Genomic DNA, 16,547 nt, shown 5'->3' on the forward strand with positions numbered 1-16,547 from the left:
CAATGCAGGAGAAATTTAATCACGAAGCTCATTATCTAACACTAACATGGCAAAAAAACCCAGAACTGCAATGGGGTTGTAAACCTTTACTGAATAAGGTATTTTCTTTTGTCTACATACAGCCTGCCAACAATTTTCCAGGAACATCATCTACTGACATTTCTTTATCAGAAGAAACTCAGCCTCCATCTCAGTCCAGCTCCAGCTATGGTCTTCCCCCAAATGCTCCAGCCCTGTATACACCGACTTACTGCCTGCCTGGAGAAAAGCCTCCACCATATGCACCATAGAACAAAGAATTAATTTTAGGTAGCTGGTAGGCTTTTGTTTCTAAGAAATCTCTGGAAACTGTTGTGCAGGCACTAGACTTCCCAAAGGAACCCACCGCAGAGTGTGTTACAGCCACTCCACTTTTACCTGCATCTCACTGTGAGCAGGGCAGAGCCCTGGAAACATAAGGGCAGGCACATCACCACTGGGGCATCCAGTCACCACCTAGTTTGCCTGCAGTCAGGTGTAGTAGTGCTTTCTGGCTGCAGTAAGGATGAGACATTTCCTTCTTGGTGCACTGCAGAATAGATTTTCTTCAATGGGAGAAATGAAGAAAACACTCCGGATATGTGTTCTGCTTTCATAAACCAATATAGAGGGGTTTAAGCCTGTGCTGTCTGAGTGCATAGTCAGAAGCTCTCTGAGTCAATAATTTTCAGTAAGAGGCCAGGTGTTTGTTTGCTTGTAGTATTTATTTAATAACCCTTTTTGGTGAAAGTGTTGTACCAATAAAGTGTGGCAATTATTTTACAATAAAACTCACAGTGTCTATTTATACTGTACCTAAGGCTGTCTGTATTTGTAAGGACAGGAAAACAAAATCGCACAGAGGAAGAAGTACACTACCCAACAGTTTCCTTTTTCAAGTTTCAGACAGAAAAGCTAATTTTATTGGACTGTTACATCTGTACTTTGTGCCAGTCTAGTCTGCATAGTAAAATGTCATGTCAGTGTGCTAAAGATGAAATTTCCAGACGTGTATTTTATGCTGTACTTTAGTGTTCAAATTATTTCCTTTCTAGTCAAAGGAGGACCACAACCAAAACCATTCTATTTAAATGCCAGTTATTTATTTTTAAACTGATCAAGATGTGATGCAGGTACTTTACAATGACTGAGACAGAATGAATGAAGGGTCATAATTCCTTTTTTTTTAATTTTCTCCTATTGTATAGAGACAAGGCTAAGCAACAATACCTCTGGCAGTGCCATTGACAGGAAAAAAAACATGTCCCTGATGTGTGCATCCTTCTGCCTCACTGTGCATCACATTGGCTGTGATTCATCTTGGCACTTGGCTGCCACATTTTGGGACAGGAGTGGTTACACCAGCATGAAAACCCATCTGACTGCTGCACCCCTTTACTGCATTTTGCTCCTGCAGGAAGGATGTTGGTGCTGCTTGCTCCACAGATCTTACAGTCTAGACATCAATGAAGCTACAAAAATTTCCTGAAAGGCCAAAGAGCAAAGTAGGGAAAGGAAGGTATTTCTCATTAACGTTTTAAGCAGCTGCTCTGAATTATGAAGATATTGAAAAAAACTATATAAACCAAATCAGCTTACTTGACAGTTTCCTTTCAAAGGAAGTGACACCATCAGACCTGCTCAAAACAGAACAAAGAATGATCATCCTTTTACATATTTTCCAACTTTCAAGAAATTTCTGTTAGTTCACGTACATTTGTGTATAAAAAGCAGAAGCAGATTCAGTACTAATACAAGTAAGATCAGAGATTAATTTATACGGATCATAAAAGCCACCTTTTGTTAAGGTTTTTCTAAGGTGCAAAGTTTTAGGCCAGTGATGTCAACATCAGTGACGAGGTGCCTTATGTGTACTGTTGAGTTATATGAACCTGACTGAGAGAAACAAAAGTCAGAGAAGAGACCATTATTTTTGTTTTAAACATTAATTTAATGCATCCAAAATGCTTAGTTCTTGTGCAAATACATGCTATGAAGAGCACAGTCACCATGATCATGAAGTAAGTGGAACCACACGTTTACTTTTTGCTTGCTATGAATACTACCAGGGGAATCACCTGGGTTCATTCTGAGGACTCAAATCCCAGAACAGACTTGCTCCCTTTGAGTTGAGCACCTAAACTAGTAACTAAACAAAAATGAAATGAATGTTTCTCTTACGTTGAAGCAATGACTGAGAAGGAATGAAGGAATGCTTATTGCAGCTGCGTCCTCCTCCAGACCTCTTCCTCCAGTGTGGTACAGATGGAGGGTATTAAAAAATTCACCTTTACACAAAAGAACTCCCCCCCGTTCTGTTATTCTCCAGATAAAAATTCTGGATTTCTTTTCTAAACCACATTTTGAGTCAGGGTGCATTGTGGTCTATGCAAAATGTCTTCACATACATACACACATATGCAAAGTCTGGAGCAATTTTTGCTCTGAATTAGAAAATGAAATAGTCTTGTTCACATAGCATTTAGTATGAAACTGCAGAGTACCATAATGTACCACAGAACTCACATTTCCAGGACCCAAAATAATTCTAGCCTCATAAATAATGCCACTTACATTAACACAAAAGTAAAACATGTTTGTGATTCATTTATGCCACATGGTAGTTTTTTGGGAACTACCACAGAAATTATACAAAAATACTAGACATAAGATTATTTTTCTAACATGTTTCCTTTGAAAAGAACAAAGTAAAACAGAGTTTGTTTCATCTTCTTGGTTTAAAAACAGGTGCCTTCCAAGTCTACTTTTTTCAGTAGAGATTAATCCAAGTTAAAGAGATGAGAAATTGTTGTGGTTTGACCCCAGCCAGCAGTTCAGCTCCACACAGCCCCTTGCTCACTCTCCCCCTGGGATGGGGGAGAGAATCGGAAAGATAAATTTAAAAAACTCACGAGTTGAGATAAAGTTTAATGGGTGAAGCAAAAGCCACACATGCCAGGAAAGCAGAAAAAGGAATTCATCCACCACTTCCCATGAGCAGGTGTTCAGCCGGAAAGCCGGGCAATGTCACATGTAATGGTGATTTGGGAAGACAAACACTATCACACCAAATGTCCCCCCTTCCTCCTTCTTCCCCCAGCTTTATATGCTGAGCATGAGGCCATACGGTGTAGGATATCCCTCTGGTCAGTTTGGGTCAGCTGTCCTGACTGTCTCGCCTCCCAACTTTTGTGCACCCCTGGCCCCCTCGCTGGTGGGGTGGGGTGAGAGGCAGAAAAAGGCTTGACGCTGTGCAAGCCCTGCTCAGTAATAGCTAAAACATCCCTGAGTTATCAACACTGTTTCCAGAACAAACCCAAACTATAGCCCTATATTGCCTACTATGAAGAATATTAACCAAAACCAGCACAGAGATGTATTTTGGTAAAGGACTAAAATAATCATAAAAAACACTGCAGCGTGGACATGCTATTAACCAGAGTATCTTCAAGATTTCTAGCTCTTACTGAAGATATTAATTTAATCTTTCTTGGGTGCTCCATCAAATCACAAATTGATCCAGAGTCATCAGCTCTAACATAAAGCACTCTCAGGAAAAACATGGTTTCCCTTGCTCAATCAAAAAAAGCAAAAACTAGAACTGCTTCTGGGGTTTTCTATCCACGTGCACTCTGCCAATAAGTTATTATTGTCCAGTGAGAAACCTCCCTTTTAAACCTGTGTCTGGTCAGACCTGAGTGTGAAGAGTCTTTTGACAGGTCCTTCTTCAAGTATAAATGAGTAGGTTGGTTGAAAGTGATAAAGTTCTTTTCTGCCCTACTGCATTACTGCTGACTGATTTGGTCATGACATGGAGCTATGATGCCATGCTGTCTAACGGCTAATAGAATACCTTCCTCTTCTCTGCTAAATAAAGCAGGGATCCTTGCCAGAAAATATGCTTGGGATAGTCTTCCCACTCTTTCATCTTTTCCTCTGGGACAGTTACATCTTCACAGCTTGGTCACAGATGTTGCCACACATGTGGATTATTAGACTAATGTGTCATCTCTGTATTTGCTCAGGAAAAACATGAGATGAATGACCAGGAATAATTTATAAAAGACCTTGTAGAATTAGATCTTTTCCACATTAGCCCTCTGAAGCATGGTGTAATATTAGCCATCCAGTATTTGGATTTTGCACCACAGCATATACCTGTATTGCTCAGTTTATTAATTTGGTGCAAGACAAGGACCAAATAAAGCAAGATTTAAGTGGCTCAGAGCAGGCTAGGCAAAGCCCAGCCCAACTTAAAAGCTGAATGCACTTTATGGCTCTACAACCTTTCCTGAGTAAACCCTCAGGTATATTCTGACCTCACTGTAGTTCGGCCTGGCTAACTCTCACAGCTCAAGCTTCTCTGCTCCCACTAGGGTCACAGTGAGTGAGCCAACCTAAAAGTTCAGCAGCAAAAATATGTCATCAGCAGATAATATTCCCCAGTTCTCGACACCTCATCATTTGCTTCAGTGGCTATTGACAAAAAAGCCATGTGGCTTTCAACTTATTAAGTTGTTTCTTCTAAATGTTTCCTGCTGACCCAACTTTGTTTTCTGTTGACCAAGAGGTTTTCTAAAGGTCACAACTGAGTTTTCTTTGAGAGAAAGAAAGAGAAGAGAAATTCTAGCTATAAGAATAGTAAAAACATTTGCTCTCCAACTGAGCAGATATATAATACAGATGTAAGCACATAAACCCCTCCACCTCCAAACAAAAAACTAAACCAACCAAACAGCACTCCCCCACTACTGTAACCTCCACATCAGGCATAATCTGAGTCATTATCTCCAAATACCAGAATACAGAAAAATCTCAGTACAGGTAAATTAAAAACTTGTATGTAAATATTTTATTCTCTCGTATTTTGCAAATCAGAAAGCAGTGTTTGGTAATAAAAAAAAAAATACAGAATTATTACCGTGTTTTGTACATTACAGATAAAACTGTCTCTTACGGTCTAAAGATAACATTCGCTTTTGGTATATTCTGTACTTCTGACTTATTTAATATTAGTCTTCTGAACTATTTACAAATATATTACAACCTTTAAACCTCAAAGCAAAGAGTATTTCAATAATCAATCTGACATAAGGATCAGTAGCTCCTACATAACTTCAGTGTTTAAGAGAAACTATACACGCAGTGCGGTAGATCTGAATAATTTATATCTTTAAAAAAAAGAAAAGCATTGAAAGTTTCTGAGTATAAAACTTTCGCACTGTAGTGGTACCTACAGACCTGCCTCAACTGGAGGACAGGAATGTGAGGTGATGTCACTGTGCTTGTAGAGAGCCTCATCTAAGTCCAGTGCCTTGTTGCTCAGCTTGACAGTCATGCAGCCATGGTAGAACGCGGTGACCGGAGTAGAAGTGACAGGAACGTCTGTGGGAAAGAGGAGACAAAGATCTCTCATGGCTGGTTTTAAATAAATACCTGCCCTACCTATGCTCAGATGACTACTACTTCAACGAATTTAAACTCACCTCTTCCCCATCCCAGGATTTCTACCTCCCCCCTGCCTTTCTCTCCAGAAGGCAAGAGCTCAATCCCAGACATGGGGAAAACACCATCTGCTCTGGTGCACAAAAGCCCTTCTCCCAGAATGAACCCTTCCTCAGCTGCTCTGTATCTTTGCAAGTCCTCCAGTCTTGATAAAACCATGTGCTGCACAGCAGCAAGGCTTCACTCCACTTGTACAACTGTGTTCACACTGCTTTCCATCTCAATATTTTCCCCCCTCTCCATCTCTGAACCCTCTACTTTGTCTTTAGTGGAGCTGTTACACCTTCCTCTAATGCTCCCTCTCTTCAAAATAGCTGCCAAAAGATTATAGAAAGAACTTTATGACAGGAAAGCACCTCCTATATGCAGCCTCTATCACTTGCTGGACTCATCTTTATGATGATTACGCACAAGGAGGTTGCTGGCCTTCACCAGAAAGGTGTTGGAATGCATCTATTGAGTTGGTCAGATTAATGAGACTAATTTTTTCTATGGAGATTCACTGGTGACATACTTTTACTCAGTTTATCAGAGGCAGAAAACATATAGCAAGGAAAAAGACACCAAGTACAGTCCAACAGACTAGAGAAATTAGTCAATCTTACTACTAACTTTTCTAACATCATATACACACTGACCTAAAATAAACAAAAAACCCCACACAGTAACACAATGACACGAAAATTTATGTGAGCTGTGTCCTCTACCCTTCCACAAAGGTCATTAGTTTATTTACAACTCAAAGCTGACCCAATCAAACTGGTTGTGCAGTGGAAAATAGTAAATGTCTCAGAGATTATTTAACGTCACAGTGATGCAGGTAGCTAAATGAACCCCTTATCTTTACACCAAAGCAAGGACAACTCTAACAATAGGTTGTCCTGTTGACCCAAGATTATATGAAATTTAAAAGGTTCTGCTTGGAGACATGCAGGGCCAAATTTGAGGCTGATGTGATCAGACACAGCCCAAAGTGTGTCTAGGACTGAGTGAGAGAAAGAACATTTGTGGGGAATCTGTAAGCCACAAAGAGATACTAGAAATTTTACAGCTTCCTGGGTGAGAAATGCATTGCTCAGTAGTTGCGTAAACTATAGTTTAAGAACCTAAGATGTTAACTTAAGAACTTAAGAAGTTACCTATCTCCTATTCCTCCCCATTTCCCAAATTTTATCTTTGAAGTCTGCTTAAAAGAAGGGGGCATCTCCGTAACACCTCAAATGAATGTAAACTAAATTTTGATGCAGAAGAAGTTGAAGTTGTGGCTTAACACCTTGAAGACTCATCTAAGGAATCATGCAGACTGCTGTTACATGTGCCACAGGGCTGACTGTAAGACAGTGTGGGCTTTCAGATGAATCTGTAAGATACTATCAAAAACAAATAAATTTTTTTCTTTGTGTTACAGTTGTAAATCAGGTGAAATATTTAATTTTCTGTTATGATTAGAAATGGATCTGTCTGAAATGTGGTCCTGTAAAGATTTGGAAGATTAGTTTAAAGGTTCCTTCACCTGGTGGAATGCACATTTCCTGAAAAAACACCTATGCATCACATAAATTATATAATTCAGGATTTACCAGAACTGAAAAGACCACAGAAAATGTAATAAATGCCTACATGTTCCCTCTTATCTCTTGAAACTCTCCATAGTATTTCTTCCACATTTGCAATATCAGCTGTACTGAGGATGGGACATACTACATACTTGGATCCTAAATTCTTTATTTGTGGCAAATGGAATAAAGACATTAAGTGTGACCACTATACTTTGTTCTTTTCCAGTGGGTATGGAAGCCAGGAAAACCAAAAACTATGTAATGTTTTCAAAATCTGAAGGAGCCAAACTCACTTAGATCTGACCATTTGGTATAGTTATTTAACCCAGAATGATTAATCCAACTGAAGTGCTGAAATGTTTATTTGTTTGGCAAATGACAAGGTTTCTCGATGCAAGTGCTGCGTTCCTCTCAATGGCAAAAGCAGATCACTGGCAGAAATTCCTGAGCAAAACAGATCAAAGGGGGGAAAGTAGCTAAACTTCCAGATGCCACCTGGGTCTAAACAGCCATAGCTATGGTATCTCACACTTAGTTCTGGATAATTAAAACTGTGCTTCACCCAGCACAGTTAGTCTAACCAAACCATAGAGAACTTGGGATAGGGACAGAATGGGATGGTTTTCTGAGCTATAAAACCCTCTGCTGTGCATCTGAGATCTACTTAAAAGAAAGTAGGTGTCCTATCTTGCCTATGCAATAGCCAGCTTGGACAATTCAATCTGACACTGGAAAATGCCACATTTGGGGCTTCAGCTTGTTTCTACCAGTGTGTGAATGTCCCAGAGTATCTGGTCTCCTCCTTTTAGGTGTGACTAGGAGCCATTTACATCATCAGCATAAATACTCTTTAAACTCTTGTTCATGGTGAGAAAAGCCACTCTATGTGTCCTAGTACACATGGCACCTAAGCCACTCTGTTCCAGCCTGACTGCTTCAGCACCTACTAAGAGGCCAATGTTGCTGCCTCTCCCTTGCTTGGGCAAGTAAGGGCAAGATTTTGCTTAGATGCTGGCATCATGTGCATCAGAGACGTGTTTCCTGAACTGCATTCCTCAGCAGAAGGGACTGATAAACAAGTTCAGCCAGAACAAGAAACAAACTCCCAAACTTGGCCAAAATTCACAATTCAGATAAAAGTTTGATCTTTCAGGTTCAGAACAGAGGAGCAAACTGACCTCTCAGAAGAAGCCCTGTTGTTGCTGAAAAGCCAGAGAAACTATAAATGGTGGTATGCCCTTGGTTGTGCCCTACATACCCTTTGCTGGGAGGCAATCTGTTAACTGTGGAGTGCTGTGATCAGTTCAAAGAGAGCATCAGCCAGGAAAAATCACCACACTGGGCTTCCCAAGCTTTAGTCAAAACAATGCAAGGCCCTAGAACTCCTCTCAAGGAATGCTCTCACAGGTTTATTATATTAATGAAGCACTGCAGGGGCCTGTGGTCCAGCTCCTACGGATTTTACCAGGTTTAAGATAATGATCCTGCTTACAGGTATCCTTCAGACAAATCATTCCTACTGCTGAAAAAGCAAAACTTCCTCTTTCTATTTTTGCCTCCAGCTGTCCTCAGAAGGACACAATCTTTCAAGAAAAGTCCAACCCCAGATCTGTCATGGTCACGTGCCTGCATTGCAGACAAAGCCTGCTCAAGAAGAAACAGAGAAGGAGGCCCACAACTTGCACAAACAGAAATGGTTTTCCTGGCATCCAGCTCAGGAAGGCGAGTTGGGAGCCTGTGGTCCATGGTACAAAACTGGAGGCTCACCTGGCAATCCTCCCACATATGTCTTCACCGGTGATTGCAAAGAGCTCTCCAAGATAGACAGACTGTCCTCTAACTCAGAGATGCTTAGTTCATTCTCTCCTGCTATCCCATCTACCTTCAGGGATAAGTGATCTTTCTTGAGGAGGATGTCCACAGAGTGTTCCTTCTTATCACAGAGATTTATTGCCAGTCGGGATACAACTATGTTCTCCAAGGCCACAGTGATAAACTGAACAGCAGGAGAAAGAAAGAAAAAGAGGTAGTGAGTAGAAATATACCAGCCACACTTATCCAGTAACAGGATGACCCCACTGTGGCCTTTATTACAAAGATTTTGCAGAGCCACCAGAGAATTAGGCTTATTACTCTTGCTGATTGTGTTATGAACTCATTTGCACAGATGAAAAACCAATGAACCAGTGGACTAATTATTGGTTGAAACCAGTGTCTTCTCAGAGAGAATTCTTAGGAGGTCTTGCAGAGGTTGTTACATTGCACTGGAACCAAGCCAACTGGAGCTGTCGGCTGACTATAAATGAAAAACTGGCTCATGGGTTTTAGTGAAATCATTCCTGGTTTACCCTTGTGAATGCCAGAATCTAGCCCTTTATTATGAATACTATTAAATAGTAGCTTCAGCTGTCCATCATAACTGACCTTTCACAGCACCCAGAGTGACACCTAAAGCCTTGGCTACTTTGGGACTGTTACTGATGAGCTCCAGAGAATGGAAATCTCTGGTTTATGGCACTAAACAGCTTCTGAGCAAGAAAAAAATAGTAAAATATGCCTGCATTGAAGAGAGCAGTTCCATCTTTTACCTAGAGCACATTTGCAAAGAGCCCCCTAATAGTGTCTGACACGTACGCATAAGAGGCAGAACTTCGGTGTCAGGCAAGCACTGCTGTCTCAGACCATGTTCTGAACTGGTGGGGCAAATAAACAGGCAGGCAGCAAACCTGATAACTGTTTTTGAAAATGATTTTCAGTTCCTAGAGAACAGCAAGGAACCTTCTCTAGAAAAATGCTTACGTCTGTACCTGTTGTTTCAGTTTCTTTGTGGAGTGATAGTCGATCAGAGACAGTGATAAAGGGACAGATGCTTCTTCCGTAACTAGAGCAAACAGCACACCAGTATCTGTTGCTGGTTGAATTACAGCATTTACTTCTATTTCCCAGTTCTTCTTGGTTTCATTTCCAGAAGAAGGTTGCACTGCAGAAAAAAAACCGCATAGGACACACATAGGACTAACAGGTAAAATGGGTAGGCTGTGCAATTTCTCCCTAGAGAAGAGCACAGGCAGATGAGCCTATGGAGGGATTGCCACATTTCTTTTGTTAAAAAAAAAAAATCATTCCAAAGCACCTGGACATAAAATCAGAGAAGAAAACGGCATCAGTTTCCTCTTGTTACCTTTTGCCTTCTGCTGCTTTTCAGAATGTCAAAGGATAATGCTGAGCTTTTTTATCACAAAGAAATACTCAAATTCCCATGGCTGTCAGTGCAACACACTCAAAGAACTGCTGCAAGGTAGGGCACCCAATTTTTAATCGTTCTTGACTGCCTGAAGATCACTGAGGAATCCAAGTCCAAATCTGACATATGGGAAACATTTCTATGAAAGCCTGTATTAAACTGAAAAATTATGTAAGCATACTACACTCATCACCTAACCAAACACTTCCTGATCACCAGCCTCCAGAAGTGTGGGATGTTTTATTTCACTTGTTGAATCGTGAATTAAACTTTCTGGTATCTTCTTACTGCCTCAGTGCCCTTGTAATTTAAAAGGTAGTGCTGGCTACAAAGAAAGATCTCAATCCTGCTCCTGCAACCTCCCTTCATAGGAGTATTATCTTCGCTGGTTCACCACACCTTGAAATACAATAATTCCTTCTTTATAAAGCTTAACATTAGAAAGGAAAAAAAAAACAAAATAGGGAATTATTGTTTGAAGAAAAAAAGAATGCGGGTACTGAGGCCTTATCTCTGCTGAGTGTTGTCATCTGCACTTCAGATGCTTGTCTTTACTTTGTCATTTTTGAATCCATGTGCTAAATAGTATGACAGACTGCTGATATTCCCTAATTTACAATGGCACAGCAGAAAAATCCACATAACGATGAACAGATGGCTCCTGCAGAGGAGGACTTACACGCCAAGCTGAAACAGGTGGTCGGCATTTGTGTGGGTTCAAAAACACTGACAGTTGATCACACATATAAACAAATACAATAATCTAGAATAAAAAGGTGCCTTTCTGAGTGCCACATTAGTATGGACAAGTCGAGTTTGAAACTTGTTATTACTCTACCTATGCCAATTTCATTCAGTTTGTATCAGCTTAGTGCATTTGACCCAATTGTAACTAATGCCACCCTATGATTAAAAGTGAACCCAACCTCAGACATTTTCTTACAGACAATATTGATTTTTCTGTCCATCATAAACTCAAAATACAGCACTATGGCTTACAGCTCTCCCTATTGAGCAGAAACAGTGGTAAGGACTGGAAGCACCTAAGCTGCTGGCGGAGATGCTGCTCAGCCCCTCTGGGCTGAGGATGAGCTAAAACCAGTCTGGATGTGAAATATATTACTGGAGCTACACAGAGCGAACCTAATCCATGCTGGGTATATTCACACCAGTTCTAACCATCATACATAGGACTTCCTTTGCTATGAATCACAAGTTTAGTTATTCCTCTCCATCCATAGCTGCCAGTCTTTTGTGTATCAGTGAACAGTGAATCTGGCATACATGTAAGTTTTACACTGTTTATAAACCAAGTATGGTTAATAGCAGGACAAGAGGTCAGAAATTAAAAAAAACCCCAAACTACTTACCATAAGTAAGATTAAACACAGCAAAACCTCGGCCAGGATAGAAAGACCCTCGTCCTGCTACAGCAAAGCACTGCATCTTTTCATTCATCTTTATGGTCTCTTGGATAGAGGTGTCCTCCCCATTCAGCCAGTTCCATGCCCGCATGCAACCATCCAGCCGAGGGTTTATCTAGGAAGATAAAGCAGTATCTCATGCTTCAAACTGCTGTTCAGTGAGGAAGAACTGGGTGCAGAGAAATACTGAGTTATGTTACGATACTAAGTAGGAGAAATAATTTTGACGCATTATGCACATGCAAACTAATTGGCAGCAATCTCAATCCTGCAACCCCAAGCAAATGAGTGTTCAGTATTCCCCAGGAAACTCCCCTAGGCTCAGTTTGTCTCCACAGGACAGAAGGACACTAGCTAGTGCAGGTGCTGATTTGGTTGTATTGATTCTGTAATCTCCCCTATGATGCAGATAATCAGTGCAATTTATTTCTAAAGATCTGTCACCAAAGCTCTGTAACTCTCATAATTCTGCACTGTGCATGCTGGAGGTTAACTGGAAGTTAAAAACCCCAATCCTTTGTGTCATTGCAAACAGCCTGCATGACACACAAGACAGACATTAGACCTGATCACAGTATGTTTTTAGGTTCTGGCCACAAGACAGGCACACCACTCTTCACACACCTTGTTCCTTCCAGCTTCTAGTTAGGCTATCCTGTATGAAATCTCAGCATTAAAACATAAGACAGTATGTAAAGCCTCTAAATCAGCACCATTATTCCCACTTAACTGAAGGAGAGAGAGAATTAAGTGTCTGAGCCAGGATAAAAACCTGAGGAGTTTTTGGCTCTCAATCCTAGATTCAGACCACACCCTGACCGTACTGTTTCAGACAAGCAGTGGCCCTGAATGACTTCTTGTGAAGCACAGGAGCCTTCCTCTGCTACTACACTCCCAGTCACAAGCCACAAGCTTGTCACCTCATTTAGAAATAAAGAGATGCAAATTAGAGTTTCAAGGTGCTAACTCTGTGTGTGGCAGACATTCAAACCAGCCCGAGCAGCAGCTATTTCAGAAATGTAGCAATCATCTGATCTCACCCAAAGGAGTGCCTTAACTTTTATTCATATGCCCTACCTACTTTAATTAGGAGGAAATAAATAAAAACAAGCAGCTGCTTTTCCTCAGATCTCACTAAACTGAATGAGCAAACAGAAGCAGCAAAATTGTCATACAATACACGTGAAGCACAAACTTTGGTCGCAACACAAAAAGTGCCCCGACATTGTTTCCAGACTTAGTAGGCACAGTGGCACCCTCACAGAGAGACAGTGCCCACTGACCACCTCCCCCAGGGCCACTCATGCTCTCCAAGTCCATATGACCACAGTGAATTTTGTCATGTGCTCCAGTTTTGCTGTGCCCTAACTGTACAGGTGGGATGCATCTCACCCAAACTTACCAATCAAAAAATCAGGATTCTCACCTTTGCTACTAGCTTACACTCCTGCTACAGTTAATGGAGAGAAAGCTGTATCCAGAAGGTGACAATTCCACCTGTTTCAGGGCAGGTTGAACTGCTCTCAGAAAAGACGAAATCAAGCCCTTCTGGCATACAAAGCAGCATGAGGGATCGTGCTATACTTACGGGTAGAATAAGGTCCTTTGTTTTGAAAGGAATGCCTCCTACTGTCAAATTCAGCTGATACACTCCTTTGTATAGAGTAAACAGATCCCCTGAGACAGCTATTTTCATAACTGCATCCCTGTTGACCTTTAAAATTAAATTTCTTTCGAGTTCTTCAACAGAGATCTGAAAAAATAAAATTCCAAATTGAACAATTCAGTATGAAAAGAACTTAATATCTGCAGCCTCGACTACAGGACAGACCCCGCCAGTGAAATACCCAAGACAGAAAAATATTTTCTGTCCCCAAGCCTCTTTGTCTACCTTTTAAATTACATTCGACCTTGACATGTAAATCTTTACTCTAGAAAGCAACCTGCAGTTACCCTAACAGTGAAGACAGTCCAGCTACTTCAAAACAGCTGTAGAAAAACATGAATGGAATGATTATGTGACATATGCAGGTTGCTCTATGCAAAATGTAAATGCAATAATAAGTTATTAATGAGAATCTTCTTATTGCAACTGCATGTGAAAAGAAAAGCTGGAAAGACAGACAAGATGGCTTTCGTTGGACCAGTGGAATATAATGCAGAGGGCCTTCCAGGCACAGTTTTTGAATACTGACCTCTGCAAAAAGAACAACAGATGATGTGATTTCTGAGATGGTAATAAAAACATGTAATAGGCAATAGTTTTTCTCTCAAAAAAGCCTCTGCAAGTTTTCCCTCCATGTCTCCAAAGAGCTACTTCTAGGAAGATTATATTACCACTGAAATTTCAAACAAATTTTATAAGTTTAATTATGACCAGGCTGCACAGAGAAGCACAATAAAACATCCATCTCTGCAGAGGGAGAGAAGGAGGTAAAGCATATAGATGATGCACCAGGCTGCTGAACAGCAGCAGAGATTCTGCTGCCTTGGGACCTGGGTCCTGCTACCAACAGGGTGTTCTGTGGCTGTAGCAGAAGATAACCCAATTTTCTTGTAGAGAAGGAGAAAGGAGTGCACCTCTGCTATTTCATAACCTTCTTCCCACTCTGTGACAGATACTCCACCTACTCACTCTTCATCCATACAGCTCTGTTTCCTGGGACACCCAGATGCTGCCTTCACTCATGAGCCACTGTATAGAACCAATTATCTATTTGTGAGGTTGTTTAGACTCGTTCTTCCCTCTCCCTGCGAGCAGGCCAGGTCTTGAGCATCCTTCTCTTTGCATTTTGAGTAGCTGTCCCAAAATTGCTTTTATCAGCCATGCTGAGCTCTTGCTCTGTGGCTGTAACACAAAGGAGGACAGGGCTGAGCAGATTTATACCTGGACACTCCTTTTGGACCTCAGTCTTCAGTAATGAAGATCTAGTTAATTTGATAGTTGAAAAGATTATTCACAGATTTTTCTCCTCTCATCAACCTTTTTTCTTCTCTTGTGAATTCCAGCAGAGTCTGCTTTATACTGCTAGAACACTGCTTACACCTGGTGTGTTGCTCTGTGCCATATCTCACAGGATGTGAATTTATTTGTCTGAAGCTTGCTTTTTTAAAGTGGCACCTACACCTCCTAACTCCATTCCATGGAGACACACAAGCCAGTCTCAAACAGGTTTTTTTGGGGATTGGCAGGCTGTAAAGTCCGCTTGATGGGAACGTGTCCTGGCAGCCACCCAACTGGATGAGCTACACAGGCTATCTAGCTAAAAACTCACTTGGACACCTCTGCTCGGTGTCATGGTCACCACTGCCCTAATGCACCAGGGTATGGAGTGCCACAGGAACTGGCACAGACTGTTTCCCTGTACCTAGCACAGGCACTGGGCAGTCACAGAGCAAATGGGAATGAGGAAATACTGTCTGCAGTAGTGCCCATACTGTTCTTCCTCTGTGAAGAAATCCTGCTACTTGCAGGGCCACCAAAATTTAGGGCCTTCTAAAATTTTATTATATTGTGTAGCAAGTAATAACATAGAAATAAAAAAAAAAATTATTCTGAGTTCTTTGCTGCTTCTGGTCATTAGTACAAGTAAACCCAAATCAGTGAAAACTTCCATCGGAGGAGGGGTTAATCCCTGTAAAAACTCTTAATAAATTCCAGTTTGGGAAATAACATTCTGCCTACTTCACAATGCCCTCTAGCTGTTTAAGCTCATGTTCCTCAAATTCAAAGCTTAATTGCTGGTGCACCACCATCACCTACAAACCAAAAGGGGAAGCATTTCAGTAGTTAGTATCCTGGGGGACATTCAGGTGTGCAGTTCTTAAAGCAAAGGGTTCCCCTATGGTTAGCCATAAGGGCAGTCAGCTTTGTGTTTTGGATTCACACTCTGGATAGCTCGTAGCACATAGCCAGCCTATCTGCTCTTTGCTGAAAAGCAAGTGGACAGTACTGAAAAGGGACAGAGCTCCAGCCAGACACAGGGTTAAAGCCAAATATGAATCTGCTTGTGATTGCTCAACCCTCAGTCCTGACATTTAACAGTGTAGTTAAGTTATTATTTTTGCTAACCATACTGTGTCCTCAGGGTGCTACTAAACTGAACACTGAAAGGAAGACAAAATGATGACTGTTTTTGGAAATGCAAAACAAACAGAAGGCGAGTGTGTCCTCTACTATCATCAGTTCATACGTGCCACTTTATCCAGCTGGATTATGCACAAATAACTACATTAGAAGTCTTTTCTGAGGCTTGCTTGTTTGTGTTTTCAATGTTGGTTCAATGTTCATTTAAAAATAGCTTAGAAGGAATCAACATCAGAGAAAGTACCTAGGTAGAAACACTGGGCTGAAGTTTTGAAAATGCCATCATATTTCCATAAAAGTATGCAGCATTTGCTCAACAGACCAGAAGTCACACACTGCTGCTGCTTTTTCATATGTTTTGCTTTTAAATATCCATTGTTTTTCCATCTGCTGAAAGTTGCATAGTCAAATTACTATTTTCTTATAACCCCTATAAAGTTCTCCCAAGTATCCAAACTCCTCTGTTTAAGGTCTAACCAAAACTAAAGGCTTGATTTTGTGCAAACTGAAGCCCAGACTAAAGCTCCCAAATTGCATTTGAGTCTGGACTGTTACCTCTGAATGTTTTTGGGTTTGTGCTTTACAGAAGGCGAGCTTGAAAAGCACACAAAAGTCCACACTTAAAATGAAAAGTCCACACTTAAAATGAAAAGTCCACACTTAAAATGAAAAGTCCACACTTAAAATGAAAAGTGTGGCTACATGTTTTA

General features: G+C 40.9%; 2 protein-coding genes across 2 annotated transcripts in view; one reads left to right on the forward strand and one right to left on the reverse strand.

Moving 5' to 3' along the window:
- TMEM255B (transmembrane protein 255B) overlaps nucleotides 1-788 on the forward strand; it is a 69,422-nt gene extending 68,634 nt beyond the window's left edge. The window contains exon 9 of the mRNA XM_051772785.1: nucleotides 123-788. Coding sequence (XP_051628745.1) covers nucleotides 123-290 — 168 coding nt within the window. The 3' untranslated portion in view covers nucleotides 291-788. The remainder of the gene's footprint in view (nucleotides 1-122) is intronic.
- A 4,059-nt stretch (nucleotides 789-4,847) lies between these two features.
- GAS6 (growth arrest specific 6) overlaps nucleotides 4,848-16,547 on the reverse strand; it is a 42,680-nt gene continuing 30,980 nt past the window's right edge. Inside the window, exons 11-15 of the mRNA XM_051772747.1 lie at nucleotides 13,339-13,503; nucleotides 11,697-11,865; nucleotides 9,890-10,062; nucleotides 8,850-9,078; nucleotides 4,848-5,403 (exon numbers count right to left, since the gene is read on the reverse strand). Of these exons, the coding sequence (XP_051628707.1) occupies nucleotides 5,252-5,403; nucleotides 8,850-9,078; nucleotides 9,890-10,062; nucleotides 11,697-11,865; nucleotides 13,339-13,503 (888 nt within the window). The 3' untranslated portion in view covers nucleotides 4,848-5,251. The remainder of the gene's footprint in view (nucleotides 5,404-8,849; nucleotides 9,079-9,889; nucleotides 10,063-11,696; nucleotides 11,866-13,338; nucleotides 13,504-16,547) is intronic.

Source organism: Manacus candei, unplaced genomic scaffold (genome assembly GCF_025592945.1).
Source record: "Manacus candei isolate 608988 ecotype Guabito, Panama unplaced genomic scaffold, ASM2559294v1 h1tg000159l, whole genome shotgun sequence".
NCBI classification, from domain to species: Eukaryota; Metazoa; Chordata; class Aves; order Passeriformes; family Pipridae; genus Manacus; species Manacus candei.